The sequence below is a fragment of the Macrotis lagotis genome, chromosome 4 (genome assembly GCF_037893015.1).
Source record: "Macrotis lagotis isolate mMagLag1 chromosome 4, bilby.v1.9.chrom.fasta, whole genome shotgun sequence".
Lineage (NCBI taxonomy): Eukaryota > Metazoa > Chordata > Mammalia > Peramelemorphia > Peramelidae > Macrotis > Macrotis lagotis.
In genome coordinates, this window is record NC_133661.1 from 247656229 (window position 1) to 247676253 (window position 20025).

The following is a 20025-nucleotide window of genomic DNA, read 5'->3' on the forward strand; positions in this document are numbered from 1 at the left end:
TAGCTGTGTGGCCTTGGGCAAGCCACTTAACCCCATTGCCTTGCAAAAAAAAAAAAAAAGAAGAATCAATGTTATGGGAATTGTGATTACAATAATAAAAACCAAGTTGAGATACAACATTTGCAGTGAACCCCAAATAGCAATGGTTTCATGACTTTTTCTAACATGCAATAATCATATTGTCTCAGCAACCTTGATGGATTGCTCATTCCATCAGTGCAACAACCAGGGACAATTTTTGGCTATCTGCAATGGAGAATGCCATCTGTATCCAGAGAAAGAATTATGGACTTTGAACAAAGACCAAAGACCTTCAAATTAGAAAAAAAAAAAGTTATCTTTTTATGTAATTTTACTATCTCATATTTTATTTTTTTTCCTTAAGGATATGATTTCTCTGTCACCACATTCAACTGAGATCAATGTATAATGTATAACATGGAAACAATGTAAAGACTAACAGAATGCATTCTGTGGGGGATGGGGGGAAGGGAAGCAAGAATGGAGGGAAAATTGTAAAACTCAAAATCTTTCTAAAAAAAATAATCTCAAGAAAATAGTTATATTGTCTTCTGGGTTCCTTATTTGGTTTTTGGCTAATTGGTTTCAATTATACTTAGAAATATCCCAATTTCTAGTAATGGCAGGTTTAAAGTCCATTCAACTTCAGGCAGCTGATTTACTATACAATTCCAACTGTGACATATAATTTGGAACCTTCCCTAGGTAGTAAATCTAGCTAGGTGTGGTTCTATGTGTGGGTCACGTGAATCACATGGAAAACACAAAATCTTTTCAGGTGAGATGGTTTAAAGAGAAAAAAAAGAAAGTTACTACTTTCTCAATGATTCTATGAACATAACTTTCTCCATGATCCCTCATTTCTACCACTAAAAAATAAAAGGTAACAAGGTCTCATTGCTCTTTATTCACTACTCCTTTATTACCATCTTTAAATTCAGTCAATTTCAACTCAAAACTTTATACAGACAGGGGAGGGGAGGGGAAAACAGGGAAAGATTTGTGGCTGCATGTTTAAGAAAGAAGCTGAATTCATCACAATGACAGGGGAGAGTGTTGGCAGAGATCTGAGCTATTTATTCTTTTAGGAAAATCCTATAAAGAATGACACGAGGAAGCCTCTATCTGCAGTCTTGTTCATCACACTGGTGAAGAGTCTGATAACAGATGTATGCAGTAGCGTGATTTAGTGCCGGGAGCTGGCCCCTGATGTGTATTAATACAGCGGCATAGCGGAACGCACCTCTCTTCATCACTCATTTCTATAAAAGAGGTGGAATCTGAGATGGCCCGATGTTAGGCAGAGCAAGCCCATTTGTTCTACTGACTGATGGTGCGGGCTTGGGCTGTGTCCTTCACCTCTATGGGGCACTCAGGTTGCAAAAAAACAAGAAAGAAAAGAAAAGGGAAAAAAACTCACTGAAGCAAGACCTGGTCAACAAGTGAGAAAAGAGTGGTTAAGACTCCAAAAGAGAAAAGGTTTAAAGCACATCTCATTTAATTTCTTTGTTTGGATATTCCTCACTTTAGACAGGGCCCTGAATTTTTAAAAACTCTTCTCAACCATTCTTTTCCTTCAAAGGATAAAAAGCTAAAAGCAGAAAAGATGAATGGACAATAAAAAAAAAAAAAAGAATGAAGCCACAACAAAAATGAGAGGAGAGGTGCTGTAAGGCACTAGTTGCTATAGAAATAGATGAAAGTGTATGGGTGATCATCCAGAGGAACAGGGCAGATAACTCTATTAAGACTCTTCAGTTAGGTGGCACAGTGGATAGAGTATCAGCCCTGGAGTCAGGAGTACCTGAGTTCAAATCCGGTCTCAGACACTTAATAATTGTTTCAGACACTTAATAATTACCTAGCTGTGTGGCCATGGGCAAGCCACTTAACCCCACTGCCTTGCAAAAACCTAAAGGAAAAAAAAAGACTCTTCAGTTGGCCAAGTATGGAACCCTTTTTTAACAGTCAATTAAAATATAACAGGAATAAAAACAGAGGTGAATTTCTAAGTATGAAAAATTTTAAAATGGGAAGTCATTTGTGAAAGAAAGAAAGAAAGAAAGAAAGAAAGAAAGAAAGAAAGAAAGAAAGAAAGAAAGAAAGACCAAGACACATTTTTCTGAGGCCCACCCTCCTCCTAGCCACCGTTTGCTGCTCTATTACTTCATTTGTGAATCCCTTCATGGTCTTCAGATAAACCTAGTAACAAATGACAAACTCCTTTTAAAATCACTAAGAAAGAACTCCAAATAATTTTGATAATTTCTGAAAATTTTGTCTCCTTTATTTTTCAAAAGCAATGTATCCTTAAATGGAATGAAATGACATTCAGGTTTATATTTTGGCTTTACATTTTTTCCAATTCTTTTCTCCTAATTCCAACAAAACACAAAAATATGACAAATTTCTATTGTAAAATGTTCATGACTACATTTTAAGTCAGGGACATTTTTGTTGAGTTTTCATTATAAATACTTCAAGGAACCATGATTTCATTAGAGAGGATACTTGTTTGACTAGTGTAGAACACATATCTTTGTGCCTTAGGAGGTCTTTGTGAGTTGCTCTGGTTAAAAAAAAAAAAAAGATCCTACAGTCAACATTCTAGAAATAAATTAAGATCCCAAGACCTCACTCCACTCTGCATGCCCCTTCCAGTTAGGCTTATCACTTCTGATCTCCTGTCCATGTTGCTGCTGATATTTGTTCTACATTCTTGGAAGAAGACCATGATATCAAGGAGGTGACATCATGACAAACACATGAATTGGATTAGAGTGAGGGAGTGCTGTGTTAAGTCACCAGTTTCACTTACTCCTCCAGATCTGAGTTCAGTAGCCAGCTATGAATCAGAACAACTGGAGATGGTACTGGATGCAAGACATTTTGGATTAAGTGACTTGCCCAAGTGTCTGAGGCTGGATTCAAATTCCCATCCTCCTGATGCCAAGGTCAGTGCTCTATCCACTACATTACCTAGCTGCCAAGCTGCTAACTCAATCCTTAACACCAACTCCTCCCTCCTCTTCCTCTCCCCACCCCCCATCAGAGGATGCAGTACCAAATTCCTTTAAAGGGCAGAAAATGAACTTTAGGGCTCATTCCACTCTGACTAGTTTCAACTACACAGAACAAGAGAACTCTGTCCTGGCAGCCCGTGGTGCTTATCTCCCCTCCATTCCCACTTTCTTGCCTCCTTTTGTGTTGTCTCTCCCAAACTCAACATGTATAAAACATTATCTTTCCCCCCCAAAAAAAAACCTTAGTCCTCCTACACAATTCCCTATTACTATACAGAGTACCAGCATTCTTCATGTCTCTCAAGCCTGAAACCTCTGCATTATACCCCTGATTCTTCTGTCTCCCACACCATATATATCACTTTACTGCCTCCTTCACATCTCTGGCATCTGATTTCTTTTCATTCCTCCCACAGCTATAAAATTATTATTATATTGTATTATAATATTACTTGGGCAATGATAGTCTTCATGTCCCCCAAGTCTTTCCCATTCTGATCAATCTATCCCATACAATCTATCCCATAGCTATCAGTGGTTTTCTTTAAGTCTTGGTTTGACCATGTTACTTTCCTACTCAGTTAACACGAAGGGGCACCTTCCTTATTTATTTTAGGATTATAAACTCCTCTGGTTTCAAAGCCCTGCACAAACTGCTTTCTAACCTTATTAAATTAATAAATGATTACCCTTCCCTTAATCTGTAGTATTTCCAAATAAATATTTTTGCTTTTCCTCACAAATGATTCACCATTTCCTATCCATGCCTGGGATGAACTCCCTAAGCCTCTGCATTGTAGAAACTTTTAATTACTTCAAGGCTCAACTCAAGCCCCACCTATTATAAAGTCTTTCCTGAATTCACATGATACCAATGTCCTCTCTCCCAAACTAGCCTATATTTATTCTATTTATACTCATATATGCACATATTTTCTCCCCTGATAAAATGTAAACTTCCTACGGGTATATAGTTATTCCACTTTAGTATCTGTATCCTCAACACTTAAAAGTGTCTAAGACTAGGCACGTAATAAATGCTTGCTTATTGACTGATACTATAAATATTGTTTTAATTTATTAGGGACTAATATAAATAAAGGTTATTACTAACAGACTGGTCCTCAGATGTTAACACAAATCTACCAGAGACGCTTCCTGGGTTGGCAGGATCTGCCAAAGATGATGTTCTCCACTGGAGGAATCTTTGAGAAACCAGGATCATTTCAAGTTCTTAAGGAAAGCATACTGTACCTAATAAACAAATAGTAAAGTCACAGGTCTTTAAGCTACCCCAATTTGTTAATCCCTCCACCACAGCACAAATATTTTGTCTATTGCAAAACACGGAGAGAAGACTTTGAAACAAATCCAATTTACCTGCAGTTGGACTGGACAGAGATGCTGTGGTCATAGGTTTCCGCTTCCTCTTTATATCCCTTGAACATGGTGGTCCCAAGTGTACATTTGCCTGTCTGCACATGAGAAAGAGAGATAAAAAGATTCAACCAACTTATAAATTAAAGCAGTTTTTATAATGCAAGATATTAAGTTCATTTACATGGGAAGCTTAACATTTGCCCCCATCATATCACTCCTAAGCAAAAATCTTGAGCGATTCCTTATTATCTCTAGGATAAATGCAAAGCTCTCAGTCTAGCATTTAAAGACCTCCTCAATCTGACTACCACTTTTCCCATTTTTTTCCCATCTTATCTCCTTTCACACAAAAACTCAGCCAGTCCAATCTAACTGCTCCCTAAACTCAGCACTCTATCTCCTTCCCTGAAAGCCTTCACACAGGTTGCCCTTCATGTTTAGAATGCACCCCCTTCTCAATCTCTTTTAGGATCTGTAGCTTCCTCCAAGTCTCAGGCGCAAGTACCATCTCCTGTGGGAATACTTCCTTGATCTTCCTAAGTTCTCAGTAGACTCTCTTTCCTTAAATTAATGTGTTCAATGGTAGATCTCTCAGTAAACTATCTTAAGTTTCTTTAAGGCAGTTTATTTTCTTTTTTGTACTTTTACTACTACCACCTACCTCAAAATGCCTTGTCTATGGTTGGTGCTTAATAAATCCCTACTGATTGGTGGAACATGGAAAAATTTGCATAGTCCCTCTGCTAATATTTATTAAACTTTGGCCTAAGATCATTCAGAATTATCAAAGGCAGTCCATCACTTCACCAATTGCTTACACCCATCTTATCTTTACCAATTGATTTCAGAGTACTGGGTATGCAGTATTAGTTTTGAAATATTGTACATAATGACTTTTAGGTATAAGTGCTAAAGAGTCTAATGTTCTAAAATCATTAATGAAATATCTATTCTCAAATGAAAAAAACATTGAAAAATTTAATGCTAGGTAAACATGATCCATTGGCATAATACTTTATTAGTAGTCAATTTTAACCCTCCCTGCCTCCAAACACATGGTTTTTTTTTAGTCCTTTAGACCAGCAATCAAATATTTTTCTTTTTCAATTTTTCAATTAAATTAAAATGTAAACATTAGTTGAACCTGCAATTAATAGTGTCCAAATAAAGGAAGGTGATTTGATGAATCACTTTTGGAATACTGTGTTCAATTCCAAGTGCTGCATTAATTTAAGAACACCAACAATAAACAGGATGCTGAGATGACTTGAAACCATAACCTAGGAAGGTAGAAAAAACTAGAGCTCTTCAATCTTAGTGAAGGGAAGGTGAAGGAAGAGAATGAGTATTTATTAAGTACCTTCTGTGTGCTAGGCACTCTACTAAGTATGCAACAAATATTATCTTACTTGATCCAAATGACTCCAAAGTGCTCTATTGTACAAATTCTATTTCTTCTATCTCTTGCCTCATACATAGTCTGATATAAAGTCCTGATCTCATGTCTTTTCTATTGTGTTCTATTCTTCTGTATCTGTCACAAAATATCAGATGACCAAGATCAGTAACCATATAGCCAAGCAGATAATATATAAAACTAAGTTAACATGCTCTCTTCTCCTCCTGGCTTCATAATATCTCAGGATCACAGGCCTGGAAGGGCCATCTGTACAGCTTAGGGCATGCTGAACATGAATCCCTTCTACAACATAGGCAGCCAGAACAGACATCCTTGTAAGACCTCTGTAGAAGGAGAAATACCAGTCTCCAGAGGTCATCTACCCAACCTTGTGGAGTTCTAAATCTTAAGGAAAGTTTTTCTTACAGTGAGTCTAAATCTACCTTATTTCAATTTCTCCCCTCAGTTTCTAGTTCTGCCTGCTAGTACCAAGCAGAACATGTTTGAAGTTTCTTCCATAGGACTATCCTTCCAATACTTATAAAGCCCTTCTTGTCTAAATGACTCACACAGCATGGTAGGCCTCCTCTACAGATCTTTTTCCAGCTTATCAGAATGGAACCTAGAGTTCCATAGAGTACTCCATATGTGGACACAAGAACAGGACACAATCCTGTATCTCTCTTAATGCAACCTAAGACTGTATTAGCTTTCTGATGTGATATCACATTGCTGATTCATACGGAACTTGCTGTCCACTAAACCCTTTTTTAGAGTTACCTTTTTCAGAAATTTTTTTTTTCAGTATAATTGTAAACTAGCCAGGTCATATCTATCTTTCACTTGTGAAGTGAATTTTTCATCCATGTTTAAATATTTACTTATTACTATCCCAAAAACATTCATTTTAGATTTGGCTCAAAGTCCAATCTGTCAAGCTCTTTTTAGATTCTGAATCTGTTATCCAAGTTATCAGCCACCCCTTCTCAGCTTTGTGTCATCTGCAAATTTAATGAGCCTGCCAGATATGTCTTTACTTAAGACAATGATAAAACTTAAATAGTAGCACAGGGTCAAGCAAAGATACATGAGGGACTCCACTTGAGACTTCCTTTCAATATGACAAAGAAATATAAGTACTCTATGGATTCAGTCATTTATCCAATTCTGAATCCACTTGTGCTGACTAGTCTACTTTTCTCCACTTTTTTCCACAAGGACAACATGAAATAGACACTATTTTTATAGGACCATGCCAGGGTATTGCATTCATTCTGTCACCTGTCTTTACTCCAATTTCTATACACATCTTTTTAAAATATAAGTAGGTTGATGAGCTTCCTATAAATCCACATTTATTTGGCTAGATAATTTCCTTTTTTGCTATACATGAGAATTATTTGTTTGTACTTTCAAATTTTAGTCATGAAAACTCCCCAAGAGGTAGATCCAAGGCAGGAAAATGCCTCTGAGTTCCCCCCAAAACCTCTTAAAACGACTTTGAATAGGGGTGGCTAGATGGTGCAGTGGATAGAGCATTGGCCTTGGAGTCAGGAGTACCTGAGTTAAAATCCAGCCTCAGACACTTAATAATTACATAGCTGTGTGGCCTTGGGCAAGTCACTTAACCCCATTGCCTTGAAAAATCTAAAAAAAAATAAAAAGAAATTAAAAAATGTAAAAAAAAAGAAATGCTGATGATTAAAAAAAAAACTTTAAATAATGCCTCAAAACAAATTTTGGAATGACAGAACCCAAAAAATAATTTTCTAGCCGAAGACCACATAAAAAGTCAGCAAAGAATAGTCTATGCACCAGGGTGTCAGTGGAATGTAGCCTACACTTAGTAAATAGCAGTAGGTTTTGAGGGCACCTGAGCCAGTGTCAGTAAGTGACAATTTCCAGACCTCTCGGCCAACAGACAGGAAGGGGTTCAAACAGCTGGTCAGAAGGTGACTGCAGGGGCAGCTAGGTGGTGCAATGGATAGAGCATTGGCCCTGGAGTCAGGAGGACCTGAGTTCAAATATGACCTCAGACACTTAAAAATTACCTAGCTGTATGACCTCAGGCAAGTCACTTAACTCCATTGCCTTGCAAAAGGAAAAAAGAAAGAAAAAAAGGGGGGGGGGGCCTTTGCTGACAAAGGGGGCAAGATTATTACATTGTCCATACTGGGACTCAGGCCCAGGGCAAGGAGGAGCTCTAGCATACCAAAGTTTGTGGGTAAATGAGAGCTGGAATCCTGATTACAGCTCCATGGCTGTATATAATTGTATATAATTGCTCACAGAACAGAGCGCAAGCCAGAAGAGTAGTAGATCTATGATCTTCTTAGATCACATTTCCTTGGAAGAATTGAAAATTTACAGATTCCCTAGAATTATCTCTCAAACAGCTGCAACAAAAAAAAAATAGTTTGGAACAGTGTCCCCTCTACTCCAGAAGCAGTGCCACACTTTAACATAGGATTAAAAGTCAAGAAACACTCAGATGGAAGATGAGTAAAGATCAGTAAAAGACTAAAGAAATTTACTATGGTGACACAGAAGACCAAAGCACAAATTCAAAACTGCTACATCCAACTCAAAGAAAAATATGAATTAGTCTCAGGCCATGGAAGAATTCGAAAAGAATTTTTAAAATCAAGTGTAAGAAGTACAAGAAAACATGAAAAGAGAACTAAGAGTGATGCAAAAAAAAAATCATGAAAAAAGAATCAACAGCTAGGTAAAGGAGGTTTAAAAAAACCCTTAAAAAATATTACCTCAAAAAATAAGATAGATCAAATGGTAAAAGGGGGGGGGGGGGGGAATTCACTGAATAGAATACCACCTTGAAAAGCAGAATTGTCCAAAGGAAAAAAGATAATAAAAAAATTCACTGAAGAGAATTCCTTTAAAAGTAGAACAGCCAAATAGAAAAGGAGTTACAAAATTTTACTGGAAAAAAGAATTACTTAAGAAGTCAAACTGATCAAATGGAAAAGGGGTATAAAAACTTACTGAAGAAAATAATTCCTTAAAAATTAAAATTGGGGGGGTGGATCCAAGATGGCGGCGTGAAGGCAGCATTCCCCGACAACTCCTACCCCCAAACCCCCAAAAAACAAACAAATGAGGGCTCTAGCCAAAATTTAGAGGGATAGAACCCACAAAAAGACTGAGTGATACATTTTCCCAGTTCAAGATGACTTGTAAGTTCCAGGGGAAAGGTGTGCTTCACCAGGACCTGGGGTGGGAAAAAAAGGCTACTTCTCAGCCCAGCCCAGCCCAGCTCAGCAAAGCCCAGTCCAGCTCAGAGAACACCAGCAACAGCTTGAAGGGGAGAGAACTCTGCTGCACCTGGGTAAGTGTGGAGTGAGGAGCACCGACCACAGAACCTGCAGCGAGAATCGGGAGAAAGCAGCCTGCACCCCCAGAGAAGGTAAGGGAAGTCTGCAGAGATTTCTCTGCTCTTCCTGGGGCAGGACTCTGCTGTTTGCCTACACTCAGACTCAGGGTGCAGTTTAGGCTTCCTTACTAAGATAGCTGGATCCAGCCTTATAGCCTCAGGGCAGAGGGCAGTGCTGTGCTCATCTGCATATCAAAGCACAGGCTGGAGAGCTTACCTTCGAAGTGCTGTAAATTAGCCTTGGGCTGAGGAAATGAGTAAACAACAGAAAAAGAAGGATCGACCATAGAGAATTACTTCAGTCCTATGGAAGGTCAAAACACATACTCTGATGATGACAAAATCGAAGCTTCCATATCCAAAACCTCCAAGAGAAATAGAAAACGGGCTCAGACTATGGATGAGCTCAAAAAAGACTTTGAAGGAGATGGAGGAAAAATTGGGAGGAGAAATGAGAGCAATGCGGAAAAACCATGAAAACCAAATCAAAAGCTTGGTGAAAGAAATACAAAAAAATACTTAAGAAAATAATATGTTAAAAACCAGTTTAGGCCTAATGGAAAAAGCAAAACAAAAAGCAAATGAGGAGAAGAATGCCTTAAAAAAGCAGAATTGGCCAGCTGGAAAAGGAGATAAAAAAGCTCTCAGAAGAAAGTAACTCCTTCAAATGCAAAATGAAACTAAAGGAAGCTGATGACTTTGCAAGAAATCAGGAAGAAATAAAACTCTTCCAAAAAAGCCAAAAATTAGAAGAAAATGTGAAATATCTCATTGGAAAAACAACTGACCTTGAAAACAGATCCAGAAGAAATAATTTTAAATTATTGGACTATCTGAAAGCCACGACAGGAAAAGAGCCTAAACTTCATTTTTCAAGAAATAATACAGCAAAATTGCCCTGAGATCCTAGAAGCTGAGGGTAAAATAGAAATTGAGAGAATTCACCGGTCACTCCCTGAAAGGGATCTCAAAAGAAAAACTTCCAGGAATATTATAGCCAAATTCCAAAACTCCCAAATCAAAGAGAAAATTCTAAAAGCTGCCAGAAACAGACAATTCAACTACCGAGGCTCCATAGTCAGGATTACACAGGATCTGGCAGCATCTACATTAAGGGCTCCTAGAGATTGGAATATGATATTCCACAAGACAAAGGATCTTGGTTTACAACTGAGAATAAATCACCCAGCAAAACTAAACATCCTCTTTCAGGGGAAAAGATGGATTTTCAATGAAACGGGACTTTCAAACTTTCCTAACAAGACGACCAGAGCTGAACAGAAAGTTTGATCTCCAAGTACAGGACTCTGGTGAACCATAGATGGAGTGGAAGAGAGGGACTAACTATGAGGAACTTGATGATGTTGAACTGTTTGTATTCCTACATGGGAAGAAGATAATGATAACTCGTATGAACTTTCTCATTTATAAGAGCAGTTAGAAGGAGCATATATAGACAGGACATAGGAAGGAGCAAAATATAATGGTATAATGTGGTAAAGGGATGGAGTCAATGGGTGATGGGGGAAAGTACTGGGAGGAAGGAAAAGGAGATGAAGAAGAAGCTGAGAGATTTCACATAAGAGTAAAAAAAAACTTTTTCAATGGAGGGGGGGGGAAGCAAGGGGGAATGAGTGAGCCTTCATTATCATCGGAAATGGCTCAGGGAGGAAATGACATACACACTTAAAAGGGTGAGGAAACCTGTCTTTCCCTGGAGAATGTTGGGAGGAAAGGGTCAGGATGAGGGGAAATGGGGGAAGGGAAGGGGGGAATAGGCAACAGAAGAGAGGAAAGATCAAGGGAGAGGGTATTCAGATGCAACACACTTTTGGACAGGGCCAGGATGAAAGGAGAGAAAAAATAGAATAAATGAGAGTAGGGAGGAATAGAGTGGAGGGACAACTAGTAATAGCAACGGAGGGAAAAATATTGAAGCAACTTCTTTGGTGGACTTATGATAAAGAAAGGAACTCACCCCAGAGACAGAGCCATTGGAATCTGAACAAAGACTGAAGTACAATTTTTTTTCTCTCTCTATTCTTGAGGTTTCCCATCTTCTTGGGGGGGGGGTGTTTATGTTTATTCTTATGTTTACACTTATAACATTCAATTTACATTAATGTATGGCATGGAAACAATGTAGAGACTGTCAGACAGCCTTCTGTGGGGGGAGGGAAGGGAAGAGAGGGGAAAATTGTAGAATTTCAGAGCCTTGAAAAAAATGATGGGCACAATTTACTATTGTATACAATTGGAAAACAAATAAAATGTTTAAAAACAAATAAATTCCCTTCAAACAATAAAAAAAATTAAAATTGGACAAGTGGAAGCTAAAAATTTTATGAGGCATCAGGAAATAATAAAATAAAATTAAAACAATGAAAACACAGAAGATAATATTAAATATTTCATTGGAAAAACAACTGACCTAGAAAACAGATCCAGGAGAGATAACCTAAACATTATTAAACTACCTGAAAGCCATAAACAAAAAAAAGAGCCTACACATCATATTCTGGAGGGCAAAGAGTCACCCAACAAATTGAGTATAATTCTTCAGGGGGAAAAAAGGAAATTCAATGAAACAGAGGACTTTCAAGCAATCCTGATGAAAAGAACAGAGCCAAACAAATAATCTGATTTTCAAATACAAGAATCAAAAAAAACATAAAAGGTAAATACGAAAGAGAAACAATAAGGGAATTAATAAAGTTAAACGCTGTACATTCATATATGGGCAAATGAAACCAGTAACTCCTAAAAACTTGATCATTAGGGCAGTCAAAAGGAGTATACTTAAGACGACTTAAGTATGAACTGAATATGAAGAGGAAAAAGGAATGTACTGGGAGAAAGCAAAAGGGAGAGGTAGACTGCAGTAAATGATCTGACATAAAAGAAGCATGAAGAGAATTTTTATAGTATAGAGGAAGTTGTAGTACAGGGTTAAGTGGGAATGAGAAGGAAGCATTTAACTTTACTCTCATTGGAAGTGGCTTAATCTTACCATATAGGAAAGCAAAAGAGGAAGGGATTAAGAGAAAAGGGGACTGGGGTAAGGGATGTTTGGCGGGGGGAAGAATGTAGGACTGATAGAAAGGAATGCAGATAGGGGAGGTAAAGTCTTCAGAAATAAAAGAGCTAGAATTACATCCAAGGACCACCTACCCACCAAAACTGAGTATAATCTTACAAGGGCAAAGATGAACACATTCAATGAAATAAGGGACTTTCAAATTTCCCTGATAAAAAAGACCAGAGTTAAACAGAAAATCTGATCTTCGCTACAATATTCAAAATAAGCACAAAAAAGTAAAGAGGAAAGAAAAAAACTGGTATTCAGTAAGCTTAAACTGTATACATCCCTACATGGGGAGATAATACTTGTAACTCTTGAGAAAGGTATCTCTTTTAAGGCAGTTAAGAGGTTAATGAGACAGAGGGTTTGGATATAAATTGACTCTGACCTGAGGATAAAAAAAAATTAAGAGATGAACAAAAGGATTATATTGGGGGATGAGGAAAGCAGAAAGAGGTAAATTATATCACATGAAGAGACATGAAAGATCTATTACAGAGAGAAATATGAGAGGGAATGAGCATTATTTGAACCTTACTCTCATTGGATTTAGTTCAAAGAGGGAATAACCTACACACTCAGTTGGGTAGATAAATCTATCTTCCCTGGAAGGGAAGTAGAAGGGGAAAGGGGAAAGAAAATGGAGGGAGGATACTGACAGAAGGATGGACAGATATAGAAGGTGGTGGTCAGATGCAAAACACTGTGAAGAGGGAGAGAGTTAAAGGTGAGAAAAAAGTATAAAAAGGAGAAAAACTAGGATGAAGATATACACAGTAATCATAACAGTGAAATGTGATTGGATTGAACTCTCCCATAAATGAAAGCAATTAACAAGTTAGTTTAAAAAACAGAATTCTAAAACATGTTGCTTACAATAAACATTGGTTGGTTCTTGTCCTTTGTTATTGAAGAACAAAACGAAATCACTCTAAGATAAATTGCAGTGTGTCCAACTGTGGCAGATCAGACCAATATGAGCTTAGAATACTCTACCACAGGTCAGGCATAAACACCTGGGGTGGGTAGTCTAAACTAAGGTATGTCACATTTACTCTGAACTGCTTCAATTCTACCTTTCTCATAGAGCGCAGTACTCTCACTGATGAGGGCATGCCATGCTGAATGGTCCTGTGCCAGTGTCTCCCATGCTGCACAATTAATTCCAAAGTTCTTAAGAAAAACCTTCAGGGTGTCCTGTATTGTCTCTTCTGACCACCGTGTGAGCACTTGACCATATGAATTCTCCATAAAATAGTTTTGGATTTTTTTTCGCAAGTGTACTTCTGGCATTCTAACATATCAGCCCATCATAGTTGCACTCTCTGTAGTAAGGCTGGAATGCTAGGGGCTAGGTAGTTTAGCTTGAGGAAGGGCCTCAGTGTCTGGTATCTTCTCCAGCCAGGTGATCTTCAGAATCTTCCTAAGACAATTTAAATGGAAGTGATTCAGTTTCCTGACATGGTGCTGGTAGACTATCTAGATTTCACAGGCATATAGCAATGAAGTCAGAGCAATGGCTCTTTTGACCTTCAATTTGGTACTTAGTCTATTATTTCCTCTCCTACACTTTCTTTCAGTCTCCCAAATACTGAGCTAACTCTGACAATGCATGTGTCAACCTCAATGTCAATGTGTAACTTCCTGGAAAGGACACTGCCAAGGCAAATGAATTTGTCCACAGTATTCAAAACTTCTCCATTTGCTATACTCGATAGTTCCACATATGGAAGGTATGGTGCTGACTGATGAAACACCTGAGTTTTCTTGGTGTTATTAGACCAAAATTAGCACAAGCAGCAGAGAATCGACCCATACTTTGTCACATCTCAGCTTCAGAGGCTGTATCAAGGGCACAATCATCTGCAAAAAGAGGATCATGCACCAACATTCCCTCTATTTTGGTCTTGGCTTGCAGTCTTTTCAAGTTGAAGAATTTGCCATCGTGGTAAGGTGACCTGGAGATCATGTTCATCCTCAATGAAGGCGTTTGATAACATGGCAGAAAACATCATGTTAAAAGCATGGAAGCAAGGACAGTTCCTTGTTTCACTCCATTGGTAACTGGGAGATCCCGAGAGCATCGTCCACTATACAGAACCCAGGCTTGCATGCCATCATGATATTGACGTATAATAGTGATGAACTTCTCCAGGCAATCACATTTCGACATCATTTTCCATAAATCCTCACGACTGACAGTATCAAAGGCCTTGGTCAGATCTACAATGTTATATACAGACCTCTACTCTAGTCCTGGCATTTTTTCCTGGAGTCGTCAGGCAGGAAACACCATATTGATTGCTCCTCAATCCTTTCTGAAGCCACACTGGCTCTCACGGAGATGACCATCTTCCAGGTGAAGGATCGATCTATTGAGGACAACTCTGGAAAGAATCTTACCAGCAATGATTAAAAGATAAATACCCCAGTGATAGTCACAGGACAATCTAATCCCTTGACCTTTATAGAGGTGGACAATGGAAGCATCCTTGAATTCTTGGGGGATAACTTCTTCACGCCATATAATCTGGACAATTTCAGCCAGTTTTTGGATGAGCACTGGACGACCCCCCCCCCCACCGCTGCCGCCTCCCCTTGTAAAGCTCAGCTGGAATAGAATCAGCAGCAGGGATTTGAAAGGAGTCTAATAGCATTCAAAACCTCTTCTTCAGTTGGAACTTCAGGTAAGGACTGATTGACTTCAACTTGAAGTAAATGGTCAATGGCTTCAGCACTGACTGATGATAGTCTGTTAAGAACTCTATGGAAGTGTTCAGTCCATCTCACTATGATCACGTCCCTATTGTTAATCAATGTGGATCCATAAGCACTGAATAATTGAGAAGCACCATATATCTTTGGCCCATAAATAGGTTTCAGGGCATCATAAAAGTATTTTGTTTTATTACTTTCTACAAAACTGAATTCCATCTGCCTTCTCACTAAGTCAAGAATCCTAAATTTCTCTATAGTAAACTTCACCTACTTTACTTCTGATGGATTTAAATTAAATGCTGCCTTAGAAATGGATGAACTATCCTGCTGGTAAACCCTGTGGAGTTCTTGTTTTTTCATTTAGCAGGTTCTGAATTTCCCCATCATTTTCCTCATACCACTCTGGACGTTTGCAAGCATTCTGCCGCAGATGAGTAAATGCAGGGCTGCACCAAACCTCTGAAAGCTGCCCACTCTTTTAATGCTCCACTGTTGCCAACTGTGTGTTGGCTCAGTTCTCCTCCAAGTTAGCAAACTGTTCTAGCTCAGAAAGATGCTCTAATCTCTTGACATTAATTCTTCTAATGGCCATTTTGCCTTGGGACTGCCACTTCAGTTAAATATGAATATTTAGCTTAGACAGGATGAGTCTGTGATCAGTCCAGCACTCTGCACCATATATTGCCTTTGTCACTCTCACATCTAGTCTGTTTCTTCTCCTTACAATCACATAGTCTATTAGATGGCAATGTTTGCTATGAAGGTGCATCCAGGAATTATTATTGCATTTAGATAAATGAAAGACAGTGTTGCAGTGGATAGAGCACCGGCCTTGGAGTCAGGAGTGCCTGGGTTCAAATCCAGCCTCAGACACTTAATAATTAACTAGCTGTATGGCCTTGGGCAAGCCACTTAACCCCATTTGCCTTGCAAAAAAAACCTTAAAAAAAAGTGTTGGTGATGAGGTCATCAGAGTGCAAGTCTTCAGTAGTAGGTGATCATTTCTGTTGTTGTTTCCAACTCCATTCCTCTGATAATTTGAATCTACTCTAGCATTAAAGTCACCCACAATTATGAGCTTAACTTCTTCTGGTATATTATTTGAGGATTCTCCAGGTCTTCATAACATTTTTCTTTAACTTCATCAGTGTGGGAGCATAAGCACTAATGGTGGTGGCATGGCATTTTCCTGGAAGTAGCAATCTAATTGTCATGAGCCGTTGTTTTTCCACACCTTTTGGTTGGTATTTAAGAATGACCTCTAAATTAGTTTTGAATGCAAAATCTACCCCAGCTTCAGGGCACTCCCCTTTTCTGTGGCCACTTCAGAAAAATGTGAATCCAGCTTTGTTATCAGTAAACTGGCCAGTAAATTTGCCAGTCTTGGCTGTTATTTGGAAATACTTACTGAGTTCCCTTGCAACAAGAACTGTTCTTCTTTCTGACTACTGGATCTTATGTTGTCTATGAGCGTGAACGAACACATTCCATGTATCAATGGTGATTGGAATCTTTTTTGAAAAAGTCAGATCATGGTTGGATAAGCAGATAGTTTTTAGGGTACTTTTTCTAGTCCTTTCCTCACCTCAGGAGGTGAGCAGTATAATACTTAAAAAGACTACTCAGTCACACAGGGGCTGCCAAATCTCACTGTTGCTTTTGGTGGGGAAATGACCCTAAGGCCAGGGCCACCTCTGTGCAGGATTGTGACTACAACTCCCAATGTATCCATACCTGCTGCTTCATCACCTGCCTGTCACCACAGGACTTTGAGGAATAGGAAGTATGGGTGATATCTTTTGATGCATGCATAAATTGGATTTAAGTGAGGTCGAGCTGCATGAAGTCATCTGCCTCACTCTGTTCCAAAAGCATAATGATTCATCAATGCAAGACGAGTCAAGGCAAGTGCTGATGGCTCTAGATGCAATTGAATAATTTGGTGTCTTAAATATCTAACCAAGCTCTAAGCACACCACAGCACCTACTTGAGCTGGCTTCATGGCAGTTGGAATGAAGTATTCTCATCTGCCCATTCCCACCACATACTTGGGGTAGACATACCCAGAACTCAGTTTGAGACTCTCTTGATTACCCTCAATGTGGTTTAGCCCATTGGTTGAAACAATTTACTGGGGTGAGGCCACTACATGCTACAGCTTTGTGGACCCAGAGGTGAGAGTCAGGTGGATCAGGTGAACAAAAGTAGAAAGTCACTCTAAAAATGGCTCAGCAGTCCTTACACCAAAGGTACTAATCTTCCTTGAACACACCTATCCCCTACACATTTGAAACAGAGATACACACAAAGAATATATTACCAAAATTTAAGGAATGCAGTCAAAACAGTATTATGGGGAAATTTTTTTATTCCCAAATGCTTACATAAATAAAACAGAGAAAGATAAGATCAATGGATTAGACATGAAACTAAAAAAAAGAGTGGGAGGGAAAAAAAGTGGAACTCAAAATCTTACCAAAAATAAATGCTAAAAACTGTCTTTACATGTAATTGGGAAAATATAAAGAAAAAGGAAAAATAAAACAACTGTAGAGAATACAAAATATTTGGGAGTCTTCTGACCAAAATAAAACTAGAAACAATATGAACACAATTATAAAAAAAATTTATACAAATAAAGTCAGATACAAACATAGAAAAAATATCAATTACTCATCGAGAGGCTTAACTAATAAAATGACAATTCAACATAAATTAATTTACTTATATAGTGTCATACTAATCAAATTATCAAAAAATTAGTTTGTAGAATTAGAAAAAATAAAAAAATTCTTCTAGAAGTGGTGAAGATCAAAAAATTGATTAAAAAAAATTAAAGCAAATGATTCCGTTCTAGCAGCACTACATTCTAAATCATATTATAAAGCAGCAATCAAAACTATTTGGAACTGGCTAAGAAACAAGAATGTGGATCCATGGAAGAGTTTAGGTACATAATCATCATCATCATCATCATCATCATCATCATCATCATCATCATCATCACAAAGATTTCAGCTTCTAAGAGAAAAACTCACTCTCTGACAAATACTATGGGAAAACTGGAAAATCTTTGGGCAGAAACTAGACATAGACCAACGTCTCATATGATATATATCAAGATAAGGTCAAAATAGGTGATACAACAAGCAAATTAGGAAAGCAAGGAATAGTTTTTACCTGTCAGATCTATGGAGAAGGGAAGAATTTATGACCAAACAAAAGACTGAGAATGTTATGAAATACAATTAAACTATTTTGATTACATTAAGTTAAAAAGTTTTTGTAACCAAAAAACCCAGTACAAGCAAGATTAGAAGGAAAGTAGAAAGATGGGGAAAATTGTTAACAGCAAGTATTTCAGATAAAGGCTTCATTTCCCAAATTAAAGGATAACTGAGTAAAATTTATAAAAATACATGTTATTACAAAAATGTTTGTGGTAGCAAAGAATTGGAAATCAACTGAATGTCCATCAAGTGGGGAATGGTAGAACAAACTGTGGTATGTGTATGTGTATGTTATGGATCACTATTGTTCTATCAGAAACCAGGAGAGATGGTATTTCAGAGAAGCCAGGAAAGACTTGCACAAACTGATGCTGAGCAAGATGAGCAGAACCAGAAGAACACTGCATACCACAAGAGCAACATAGGGATGATGATTAATGGCCTTGCTGCTCATTCAATCAGGGACAATTTTAGGGCATCTGTGACACAGAATACTATAGGTATACAAAGAAAGAACTGTAGAGTTTAAACAAAAATTAAAGACTATTACCCTCAATTTTAAAAAAAAAAGTTGTCTTATGAACTACCTAATTCTGCCATCTCTAATATTTTATTTTTTCCTCAAAGATATGATTTTTCTCTCAATACATTCAATTTTGATCAATGTATAGCCTGGAAACAATGTAAAGATTATCAGACTGCCTGGGGGTGGGGGGTGGGGAGAATGTGTAAAATTCAAAACCTTATCAAAAAAAGTACATACTATTGTATATAATCAGAGAACAAATAAAAATTTATATAAAAAAGACTACATCATTCCCCAGTTAATAAATAGTCCAAGATTATGAATATGTAGTTTTCACATGATGAAATTAAAGCTCTAGATTATTATCTTGTCCAGTTCTCAATTTATTGATAAAGGGAGATAGCCTTTTTTATCATGAGTCTTTTGGAACTGTCTTGATCACTGTATTGCTGAGAAGAACTAAGTCAATTATAGTTGATAATTGGACATTGTTGCTGTTACTGTGTAGAATGTTCTGCTCACTTCACTCAACATCAGTTTATTTAAGCCTTTCTATGTTTTAAGTCTTTCTAAGGTCCTTTTCTGTTGTAGATGCATGATACTGCAATCTAGTGTAAATTGGAAAAAAACAGAATTCTTTGAGAAGAATACCAACCAAGTCACTTTAGAAAGGGGTAAGTAAGTTCATCTATATAAGATAAGAACTTGGAAACTTCCTTTACGATTTGAAGGTGAAGACTAAAACAAGAGTCAATAAAGATTTATTATAAAATTTTCACCCAAGAATTAAAAGGGCTACTGAACAGATAAAACAACATAACACTAACAAAATGAGGAAAAAATTTAAGACTATCATTTCTTCAACATAGATAGGTGGGTGTAGGTCTTATTTTGTATTTTCCCAGAGAGGATAGGACTAGTCTCCCTTAATGTCAATATTCTTTTTTTTTAAGGTTTTTTTGCAAGGCAAATGGGGCTAAGTGGCTTGCCCAAGGCCACACAGCTACATAACTATTAAGTGCCTGAGACCAGATTTGAACCCAGGTACTCCTGACTCCAGGGCCGGTGCTTTATCCACTGTGCCACCTAGCCGCCCCAATGACAATATTCTTAAGCAACTATAGACTAAGTTTTAAAATACTTTTTTCTCCATTTTTGTTATTATGCCTTTATGAAGAGCCTATATAATCAACATAAACCACAAAGAACTCTCATATTTAACAGAGATCTTCTAAACTCAAAATAGCAATTGTT

The 20025-nt window shown here is 37.7% G+C and overlaps 1 protein-coding gene across 4 annotated transcripts in view; it reads right to left on the bottom strand.

Annotated features, from left to right (window-relative positions):
- GPATCH2L (G-patch domain containing 2 like) overlaps nucleotides 1–20025 on the bottom strand; it is a 63375-nt gene that overhangs the window by 8417 nt on the left and 34933 nt on the right. For 3 of the 4 annotated variants that reach the window (XM_074235679.1, XM_074235678.1, XM_074235676.1), the window contains exon 9: nucleotides 4425–4519. In XM_074235679.1, the coding sequence (XP_074091780.1) occupies nucleotides 4425–4519 (95 nt within the window). Of the gene's footprint in view, nucleotides 1–1905; nucleotides 4299–4424; nucleotides 4520–20025 lie in introns of those variants that run through there. The other variant, XM_074235680.1, reaches the window with a different exon arrangement.